Source organism: Nelumbo nucifera, chromosome 3 (assembly GCF_055504915.1).
Source record: "Nelumbo nucifera cultivar China Antique chromosome 3, China Antique-T2T, whole genome shotgun sequence".
NCBI lineage: Eukaryota > Viridiplantae > Streptophyta > Magnoliopsida > Proteales > Nelumbonaceae > Nelumbo > Nelumbo nucifera.
In genome coordinates this window covers 5,142,989-5,154,306 of record NC_142651.1, presented here as the reverse complement: position 1 = coordinate 5,154,306, position 11,318 = coordinate 5,142,989, and the positions used below count along the sequence as shown (strand labels likewise).

Sequence of the window (11,318 nt, the reverse complement as noted above, 5' to 3'; positions counted from 1 at the left end):
TTTCATTAGACATTTTTACCCATTATCTAAGCAACATACACGGAACATAAAAAAAGACATATGTCTTTTACTCTCACTCCAAAAACTACCCACTTGTAATTGTTCAAAAATTGTCCACTTGTAATAATTTAGAAACTAACCACTTATAACTGTTCAAAAACTGCCCATGAATTATAAATAATTTTGTCTTAGAGATATTGTCATGTGCAAATGCACGTACTTGTTTACTAGTTTGTTAAAAAGGATGATTCTTACCATCCTTTCAGCCCTTCACTGGTGCAGTGGAGCAATTCTCCAAGAGTGTGTCTGCACATGGTCCATCTTTTAGGGTGTATCATAGTCGACAAAAATATGACATCACCGAAAAATTTTGATTCCAGAAACAACACCAGAAATTGCTGAAAGCCATTCAATCTTTCCTTGCACTATAATCGATGTAAATAAAGACATTTATGTTACAATTCCAGAAAAGAGAAGGGGAAAAGAATGGAAGAAGATGGAGAAAATGGACTAAAAGCAGCCAAAAATAGGCAACATTTATGTGTTGGCAGAACCATTTGAGTCCTTCAAGAGGGAGGTTCCTAAAATGAATGTGATGTTGCTGAGTCTAGTTCTGCTGGGATATGGATGTCTGTGAAGTCGCATCTGATCTCTGATCCCCATCTGCTGTTGCTTGGACCTGAGATGCATACTGCAAGTTCCAGAGGACATCTTCAAAAGAAGGTCGGCTGGATGATTCTGGGGATATGCATTTTTTTGTTATGGAGATAACAATTGATAATGATTCTTCAGAACAAGTGGTGAGGACAACTGGATCCACAATTCTTTTTCGACCATCCTGGCTACCAAATGATGCCTGCAAAATGAGAATACTAGTCTCAGATTCATTTATATTTCAAGCAACGAAGTACCGACGACATCCGCAGCACCGTTTTTCAGGAGAAAAGCAAAGGACCTTCTATCTGCAGTGTCATAAATTATAAACTATCTCCATTCTGAAAATTCTCTAGATCTTTTTTTTTTTTTTGATAAATGAAGTTTGATTTCATTAATTCTGAAGATATAATCATCACAAGCATCAGAAATTCTGAAAATTCTCTAGATCTTGCTGTAAAACATCATCTCAGCACATAAATTCTCCAATATTTCATCAACTACGAGTCGATGCACCTTCCCCACCCCTTCTTTTTCTTTCTACTTCTGATTACATCTCAGATGGGTGTAATAAATCAAAAATATGGGTGTCTATAAGGTTCATGTGTATGAGGGGCTCCCCTCATAGCTCATCCCACAACAGTTATGGCCACAATCTAGCCGTATTCCATGAAAGCGATCTCCTTGTATCAATAACAAAAAGTAATAAAGAAAAAGACTCCAAATTAAGTTTCTGCATACCATTTCATTTAATAAAAACGCCTCTCCTCTTCCAGATACTGAAGGTCCCACAAGTGCTTCAAGTAATATAAATCCAAAACTATACACATCATCCTCTAACTTTTTTCTCTGCCTGCAGAAATGGACAGTCCCAAAGTCAGATCTTGCAAAATATTCATATGCTTAACTGCATGGGTTCTTAGAACCCACAAAATGGAAAATTTGTCATAGAATACTATCTCTTACAGTAGTTAAAAATTATGACAAATGGATAGGGTACTATGATAATCCCATCAAGTTTCTGATGTTCAAAGATTCCATATGTGAGGCCCATCACAATCTAGAGCATTCATGTAAGACTGGGATTCCATACTTCATGATTACTTTAAGGGTCTTCAGATTTATTTAGACTCCTTCAAATTGAATGTAAATGAGGAGCCCCTTTTCTAGCGCATGTCACATATTCTATGTAGGGCCAAAGTTGCATACTCTTATGTAAATATTGTTTATTTTTTGAAACATGTGCTTTTTTGCAATAAAGCACATTAAAAATGTAATTGAACTTCTTTTTTTATCAGCAAAATGTAATTGAACTTTTAATCCATAAATACACCAATCCAAGAAAAAAAATCCAATAAACAATAGCACAAAAAGAAATTGAGGCCCAGAATTAGATACACAATATACTTGTTCCAAATATTTCTTCATTTCTTCTTTTTCTCCCCCACGATTCTTAGGTGTTGCTGGTTAGAGTTACTCAAATATATTCATACACTTACACCATACAACAACTAAATTTTTATTTTAGTAACTATTATATTTGTATTTCCCAGGCTTCAATGTTAATTTGTTCAATTTCTTTTTTCAATAGAAATTATTGTCCGTATGGCTTGGTTGGTGATCCAACTACTTCAATTCTCAGAAAGATAATTTTTACCATACAGTCTAAGATAACTGAAACTCCTAATAACATGAAGAGACATCTCTTAGTGTAAATCTCAGACGATCATATACAATTATTTTTATATGCAACACAATCTTGACTTCAAACCAATAATAAAAGAGGTATTGTGAGGAGCTCTCAATCCTTACAATTTTTGGCCTTCTCCCTTCACCTGCAAAACAAGTAGAACATGGGTAAAGTATTAGGACACTGAAATTGTGTGCAAGGCATACCATTCACACATCAAGTACCCTCACCTCAAGCTTGATGATTTCATCTGTGATAATGGACAACCCATAGTCACTTAGTTTTGCAATTTGATGCTCGTCAAGCAAAACATTATTTGTTTTCAATCGGTTGTTGAACAAACCAGGAATTATCCCAGTGTGTAGGAAATGCACAGCCTTTGCAACACCAATAAGAACTGCCAATCTCTCTGACCATTTAAGAACTTTGCCTGGGCTATCCTCTGAAAATGTAGATATAGTTAGATTAGAGGGATATAGACACACTGCATAGAAGACTTAGGAGTAAAGAATGGATAGAACCATAGTCTGAATCATTTAGTCTACAAGCGGAATATCCATGCACATGGTTTATGTAGGCCAACTGTAAGACAAGTCCCAGCTACAATATAAATGAGGTCAATGTTAACCTGATTGCATAATTGCCTCGTCATTAAACTTCTTTATGGCCATTTTCTTACTTCTCACCATCCAGAATTGGGCATAGGATGAGTGAACTTAAAATAATTTAGTTGGTTGGATATTTAACAAAAGAATATCTCTAAGGTGGGAAGAGATGAACTGATAAAAAAAAAGGTGGGAAGAGATGAGGCTTCCTTGCCTTTGCTTCATGTATGAATACTATACATCTAATTAAAGATGCTTATGGCGATACAGGTTACCATATTAAGACTGAACCTTATTTGATCAAAAGATTCTATACTCAATGCCTGCTTGTATGGTAAGGTAAACTGACCTGAGAGATGAGTACGGAGATTTCCATTAGCCACATACTCATAAATAAGAAAGACCTTGTTGACAGAGCAATCATCTTGTCCAACACCATCAATGCAATGCCCCAAGAGGCAAACCAAATGTGGGTGCCGCAGCTTACCAATTAAATCCAACCGGAGTTTAAGGTTTCGAATTGGGAATCTCTTAGACAATGTCAAGCATCTTATAGCAACGAAGGTGCCATTCTCTAGCCATCCCTTGAAGAGCTGGAAAAAGAAAAGGAGAGACAAGTCAAGAAAGGTCTCTTTAGACAGATATGAAATCCTTATGCGGTTGAACCAAGAAGAGACCATATTTATCAATTATGACTGATAGAAGAGAACCTCTCAAGCGGTAAGATTCATGGTTCAGTATCATGTGATACATTCAAGATGATTCATTTTTCCCATGTGGTTATTTCTTAAATAAACTTCACCAGAATGTCCGTTTCCTTTTTTTTTCTTCATTTTTTGTGGTAAGGAATTAGTCATTGCTACTCTACCAAGTAAATTGTTGGTATAACTGTGGAGAAATAAGGCAGAATAAACACAATAGAGGAAGGGGATGCATTAGTTAGTGGGACACCTTTCCCATTGAACCTTCGCCCATAAATGTTGACTGATCAAAATTGTTTGTGGCTTCATTTAACTCTTCTAGAGAGAAAACCCGATATGTTGGTACACCCTGTGTCCCTAGCTTTGCTGCTTCAGAAACAAGCCCTGAAGAGAAAGACAAGAAAGAAAGAAAACAAATCAATGATAAAACTCCACTAGATCCAAGGAAACAATTTTACAACTCATAATGAAGTCTACTTTCAAAGGGTGGAAGTTGGAACTTAGGTCATGGGTGAATGTCTAAGGTTTGGATGAAGAATGGTAAGATTAGGGAGATGTACAAGCAAATAACTTACTTGCATTTGCAAGGAGCTCGGAGGAGTATCCTGTTGGCGCTCTATCAGGGACTGCCTTCCGTGTTAAGTGCCGCTCAGAAGTCCCTCTTGGGCAATATCTTCTACTCAAAATGAGAAACCCAAATGCCAAAAGTATCACAACAGTAACAGCTCCTCCAATAACACCAATTAATACTCCTATACTCATGCCCCCGGACTCTTTATCCATCATGTGGATTTCCTTGCAATATGACTCTGGATGCTGGTGTTGTGGATCAACAGATAAGCAATTCCCGCCAAACATGACAACTCTTTTATCTGATTGAGAGCTCAAGCAAGTAGGTAATCCACCCGTTAATCTATTATTAGAAATATCAATAACCCCAAGTTCGGCACTGCAACTTAGATGGGAGGGAAGTGATCCGGTCAGCTTATTGAACGACAAATTCAGATAACTGATATTTGGCAGAGAGAAAATTGCTGCAGGTGGTGTTCCAGTCAGATAATTAAATGATAGGTTGAGATGTTGAAGCTGATCAAGCTCACCAAATTGTTGAGGAATTTCACCGGAGAAGGAATTACTGCTCAGGAGGACCGTGACCAAACCTTTCGGCAACCGAGGTATTTCAGAAGTCAACCGGTTCTCCCGCAAATCCAACATGCGCAGATCAGTTAAGCTACCCATATCAGGTAATTTACCAGATACGTGATTGTGAGACAAAGCAAGACTAGTAAGAGTCTTAATTCTGCATATTGAAGAAGGAAATGGTCCCTTCAATTGGTTGCCGTTCAAGCTCAAAATCGACAGATTTGATAAGGAATCGAACCAGTTCGGGACACTATCACTGAAGAAATTTCCATCCAATGTCAAAGAGCGAAGCTGTACCAATGCAGAAATCTTCGGAGGAATCGAACCCACTAGAAAGTTTGAACTCAAATCAAGAAGCTCAAGTGAATATAACCGGTGGATTTTGTCTGAAAGTGGGCCCCAAATCCCTAGAGATACCAAGCTAAGAACTCTGAGCGTGGTTAACCTGGACAGGGTTGTGACAAAAGAATCCATGGAGAAAGCCTCTGACAGAGTCAGGTTAGGAATTGCAAATCCTTCGAACGTACTGACCTTATCGGTTTTGTCACCCATGATTTTGAGCTCCGTTATAGAGTTGCCTTGGCATACAATGGTCATCTGTGGAGAAGAAGGTAAGAAGCATAAGTCTCCACTGTAATTGTCCCAAACTTCAATTGCCTGTGGGTATTCCAAGTGTTTCCTTAGCTGTAGGAGAACTTGGGTTTGGTAGGTTTGCAACTGATGGGTAGCAGGAATGGAGAAAAGCAGAGGAAAACATAGCAGCAGAAACAAGGCATAAGATGTCATTGGATAAGAAAAAGCCAAGCAAACAAAAACCAAGTTTGGGTTTTCTTTTTAGCGACTTCAGGGAAAATGAACTAAAGAAAATTTGTTAGAAATATAAACAAGAAAAGGTGGAAGCATGCTTAACAGCTTAGGGGTCCATGAAAGATTATCAAGAATTATTTGAGAAAAATAACTGATAAGGATGATTTGTGAACTGGTTTTTCGCTGAAGCTGGATCTTTAATCAAGTTGGGGCAAAATCTATGAAGCAGAAACAGAGGAATGGCAGCGCAGAATCGAGTAATAACTTCAAAAGAGCTATGTCTTCTCAAGAAAGCACCGAGTTTTCAAGAAATGGGGTGAAAGGAAAAGGCCTGCGCGGCAAATATAGAAGGGATGGCTTAAAAGTAAAAACCCGCCTCCGACGGCCAAGGGAGCGTGTTCACGGGAAATGCTGCTTGATGAAGCTAGTTGAGCCAAAATAAAATAACCCCACGAAAGATATGACCAGGAGTAGATCCCTATTTAGAGGAAGATTTGGCTTCTCAAGCAATTTACAGACCAACCCGTGAAGAAGTAATGCAGATATCAACGGAAAGAACCAACCATACGCGGAGATCTAAGCTCCAGGAAGCTTTGGATGAAATGCAGTAAAATTTTCAAGGGAGGAGGAAAGGCAGTTGGTAGACGTCGTCGAGTCATTTACTGCTAGCACATGGTCTCCTTCATTCATCGAAGAAAGTGAGCTCTCCCGACATTAATGAACCAAGCAGGTTATCGACTTATCGCAGAAAAACAGCACAGCTCTTTCTCTCTCTTTTTTCATTCTTTTTCTGACAGAAGAACAAACAGACCAGAACAGAAAACACCGGTAGCGCTGCAACGGGAAGACGAAAAGAAGAGCCAGTTCACTAGTTCAGTTGGTTCCTTTTTTCTTTCTCGACTAGGAAATGTTTTGAATGTCCTCGGTGATGAGTCTTAATTACCAAAATGCCTTGACCGGTTTCTCTTCAGTCTTCCCCTGTTACTCTTGATCTGTATATTTTATTAACCGACCCGAGAAAAAATCCGGGATGACCAACATCCACTAGAAGCCTTGAAGGCTTGAACCGACAGTTCTGAGACTGGAAATAAATGAAATCTTGCCTGTGGCCAGTTGGGTTTCCCTGTCGCAATTGGACAGCTTAAAAGGATGGGGGAATCTCAGTTGGACATGGGCTTGGTTAGATTGCTGAAAAATGATAATTTGATTATGATAATGTAAAACTCCCCCAAGTACGGATGGTTTGGGATTTTAGATTAAAATCTTATAGGGTTTAAGACTGTTTGGATTTTGATTTTAGGGTTTAGATACCTGGGATGTATAAATATGAATCTATTATATATCATGTATAAATTTATAAATTTTAAGTACTAAGATAATTATTCTATTATTAATATTTTATTTATATAAATTTATTGGGATTAAAATTATCATTTTATATAAATTTGGATTTGATAGATTGTTTATTTCGTTTAGTTATAAAATGCTAATTTTAAATATTATTTCTTTAAATTTTTAGTTGGAATTATTAATCATATTGATTGTTTTGATAAACACGAAAGTTAATGAAATCTATTTTATTTCATTAAATAACATAAAAAGTCGAGATGACTTAGTGGCTTAAAATAATACTAAAAATTTTGGTGCCATGGGCTTAACCAATCGAGACAGGTGTAACGAGTTTGAAAAATTAAAAAGAAAAATTAGACAAATGTAATATCAAACATACATTAACGATTAGGGGTGGACTGAATCTGCCCATGAATTAATGTCAATTTTAGGGACAAGAAGTGATTTATAGGGGGCTACTAATAAATTAAGATGAGGATTGTAAATCAGATTTCCGAAGGAGATTGCAGTGCAAAAATCCCTAACGTATTCGAGAATGGATAGGACAATTTATACGGATATCCTAGTTGTTGCCATTCCTATCCCAAGGCCCACGGACTACGACCCAAACCCGCTACGGATTGTTTATTTGTTCTAAAGATGGTCAAAACACGTACATATAAGCCTTCTATTTTTCGGTGACAACATCAACCACACGATGGGGCCTGATAACCATGAAATTTAAGTTATCGTTTTCTTGACCGTTGAATGACACGTTCAGCCACCTGTGGGCTGTGGCATAAAAAATCATGGAGGAAGGGCTTCTTTGGAATTTCAGTGCAACGTTGTTGGAGTAGGTGGTCCATAGGACAGTTTTGGAATTTGAAACCATTTTGGGGGATTACCCCTCTTCTCTCGTGGAGAGTGAAAACGTTGCAGTGTGGCGATTTTTAGCAGTTTGGAATCTTTCATTTGGCCTTGAGCATCTCGTTCACTCCCATCAGACATTCATCAGCCCCATTGTGATTGACTTAAGTGGTCTTCCAAGAACATGATTAAAACGGTTTTGGAAATATACGACTGGACTGGGCCCTACATCCTATGGGCCGTCACTGTTCAGAAACTGTAGTAAGTCTACACAAAAGCCAAGCCCTCAACCACAGTTGACAGACAGAACCCAGTGATTACCCCAGGAGCCAAGCTTACGGTTACGGATGGATGGACGTGAGTCTGAGACTGGGGAGATGAATCTTCTTTGCAAGAAGAGCAGAAGATGACTCAAACCCTAAAGTCGTGACACTCAGAATACACGGCTTCGTACCGTGCGCAGAAACCAGCTCAAATTTATGGTTGAGCCCACATCATTAGAGCATTGGGTGATAAGGCGTGTGCTTTGCTTTGCTCTGTAAACTTTTCGTCATAGGGGTAAGGGGTTTATTAAAACGCAGTAGTATCATTGCCAAATCAGTATTTGGGTTTGATTTATATGTGCATCAAGCTTTATTTTAATGTTTCTCTTAACGAAAAGCGTTTATTCACTGTTTTATTGATGTGGCGGCTAACGATATCTAATTGTCAATAAATGATTTATCAAATATTTTTTTTCGATTTTGAAGACAAATCAAATACAAAAAATTATTTAATAAATGGAAGTTATACTAAATACATACATTGTTGATTTGGTGCATTGTTTTACATTTATTTCAGACATTGAGGCAAATATTTAAACTCAAGATGAATACTAAGATTTTACTTCCTGAGCAGAGTATTTTACACCAAAAATATCATGGTTGTGTTTGTTTCAACATAAAACCAATGGAATATTAAATTTTCAAGGAACTTAGCACTGTTTTCATTAAAATGAATTAGAAAGTTTTTTCTATAAAAAGCAAAAAATAATAACTGAAATATTCCCACTTGTAGACAGGCTGAGTGTAAATTCTGGATCATTTTTGCTTCAGATTTGACATTGTCATGTTTGATTTTGAGAAGTAAAATAGGAAGCTAAATGATGTGATTCCCACTCTATATGAAAGACAACGAAAAAAAAGGAGTAAGGTTATTTATTTTGGAGTATGATAGGAAACAGAATGGTGTGGTCTCCATTTTATATGAGATAGTACTATGGTGGGCAGAAAGTGGTCCAATTTTTGCATCAGTTGCAAATCAGTCACAAATAGATTTATTCACCACTCGTGTTTCAGGTCGGCTTTACACTATTTTAGGCTTGGGTTTTGGCCAAATCCATTCAAATTTTAACAAAAATTAAACCCAAGCCTGAACAAATCTAATTACAAATAGATGCGAAAGTGAATTTTGTATCTGATTCAAGTTTACATTACAAACAAAATTAGCCTCCTGTTTGTTGAAAAATGAACACTCCGCCTATATAAGAAGAGAACTCCCTTGTGAAAATGAGATAGTGTTTAGACCTTTAGGGTACTGAGTACTAGATAGATAGCTTCACAAAAGATGAAATGACAAAAAAAAAGTAACATTATGATCAATCAGAATGCGCCCACTTGAATTTGGTTAGTCTTTTCTTTTCTTTCTAGGAATTCAAATCCTGCATGGATTATCAAATGATTATTAATGAAATTAAAAGTGAGAAAATTGGAACCTAGTGGATAGAAAGCATTGATGCCCAACTTGTCCTATGTTCTGTGTCATGCATCAAAGAGCAAAGCTAGCCCCTACCCTACCAATCACCATCATTAATGGCCCACAACTATAATTTACTAAGACTTTGGTCCCAAGGAAGTAGATATTGGGTTTTCCAACATTTTCTTCAAATAAAACAAACAGAAACATTGACAAGAGAGACAGACAGATGCTGCAAGTGGGCTTGGCCTGTTTGTCTCAAGAGATGTAAACACTTCTTCCTACGAACAAGGGTGGAAGATGCACTTTCTTGTATATAATTAATAGACCAATGTCATGAATAAGCTAATTACTGTGCGTGGAGTGTGTGACTGTGTCTCCTTAAAATCAGACGGATCCATCTTCAGGAGTTTTGTGCACTTTCCAACAAATTAAATCAACAGAAAAATAGTATTTTGTAGCAAAAATAAGAATAATTTGATCTTTTTTCATGGTCTTTGTGGTATTGTATTTATTGTTTTTCAAATAAAATTTAGGATCAAGAGCCTTCTCATTGTATATATTTGTATTTGTATTCCTTTTGAAATGAGTCAAAACAACGAACGCTTTGATATATTGCCCGATTAGTACCTTGTACTTTGGGCCTAGTGCCACTTTGGTCTTCGAACATTAAAACGTGAAAATTCAGTATTTGAACTTTCAAAATGTGTTAATCCAATATCTGCCCTTAATCAGCCGTTAAGTGGCATGCGGAAAGATACAAATACCTTTTAAGTGTCATCTAATTTTCTTTAACAACCATCCAAATGCCAAAATCTGGCGATGGATGATAATCTTCTCTTGAACGTTGAATACCATTTTACCAACTTCAAGAGGAAGTCGGGGAGAGTTATGCTATTCCAGTAGGTGAGACCACCACCATACCAGTGTTTTACACCTCTGTTTCATCTTCTTGAGCAAGAAGATGATGAAAAGTGTTTTATTTTTTAAGGGTAATTTTGATATTTTCAAGTCTTAAGTTGCACATGACATCACATGATACACATAACCAACGATTAGTACCCTGTACCCAAAGTACAGGGTACTAATCGAAAATTTTCCCTTATAATAAATCAAAAGCCTTGATTCTCAAATTTAGCCTTGCATTATGATACCCTGTAAGAAAGTGAACTTTGTAGAGAAAAAATCATACATAATGGACTAAGCAACCCATCCATCACGAATGAAGTCAATGAACACACCAGTGTTCTATATGCATAGGCCCACATTAGACACACATTTTCAGTGTGTTGTGTTCATTTCTAATGATTTTGTCTCTGGCCAATCTGAACTCATGCCAATAATTGCATGAAACTCCAAAATTTGGGAGGTGCAAGGATCAAACCAATACATAAGCTCTCTTAGGCATGATAGGTGGGAGACCGGATCTGCTCCTCACAAAAGGCACCTCACACTGACCTCACAGGTATATCCCACCATGCATTGGAAACATCTCCCGTATTTATACATTATTATTCACAAGAGATGTTTCCAATGCATGGTGAGATATGCATGTGATGTCGGTGTGAGGCGCTCTATGTGAGGAGCAGATCCCAATTGGATAGGTGGACCTCCCGTACATCTTGCTTTGTCCCACCAGCAGCTCTTCTTTATTAAAAAGTAAAAAATAAAAAATGCAAAAAATCCACATTCCTATATCTGGAGCCTCTTTGGTCCTCTTGGCCTTTGTCTTTTGGTAATAGCTGGCATGAAATGTACAGACCCGGAATAAAATCCCATTGACATCAG

General features: G+C 37.3%; 1 protein-coding gene across 1 annotated transcript; it reads right to left on the bottom strand.

Annotated features, from left to right (window-relative positions):
• Positions 1–395: 395 nt before the first annotated feature.
• On the bottom strand, positions 396–6,438 carry LOC104592932 (Leucine-rich repeat protein kinase family protein). The gene is made up of 7 exons (XM_010252484.3): positions 4,226–6,438; positions 3,901–4,034; positions 3,299–3,542; positions 2,575–2,786; positions 2,467–2,489; positions 1,396–1,507; positions 396–856 (listed from the first exon to the last, which is right to left on the bottom strand). The coding sequence occupies exons 1-7, from the start codon at positions 5,577–5,579 to the stop codon at positions 608–610; spliced, it is 2,328 nt and encodes a 775-aa protein (XP_010250786.1). The 5' UTR covers positions 5,580–6,438; the 3' UTR covers positions 396–607.
• Between the last annotated feature and the right edge of the window lie 4,880 nt (positions 6,439–11,318).

Coding starts and splice junctions, on each gene's coding strand:
- LOC104592932 (XM_010252484.3), bottom strand. CDS start 5,579: ATGACATCTTATGCCTTGTTTCTGCTGCTATGTTTTCCTCTGCTTTTC. Junction 4,035..4,225: donor CGAGCTCCTTGCAAATGCAA/GTAAGTTATTTG, acceptor CTTTCTCTTCAG/GGCTTGTTTCTGAAGCAGCA. Junction 1,508..2,466: donor AAGGGAGAAGGCCAAAAATT/GTAAGGATTGAG, acceptor CCATTTCTGCAG/GCAGAGAAAAAAGTTAGAGG.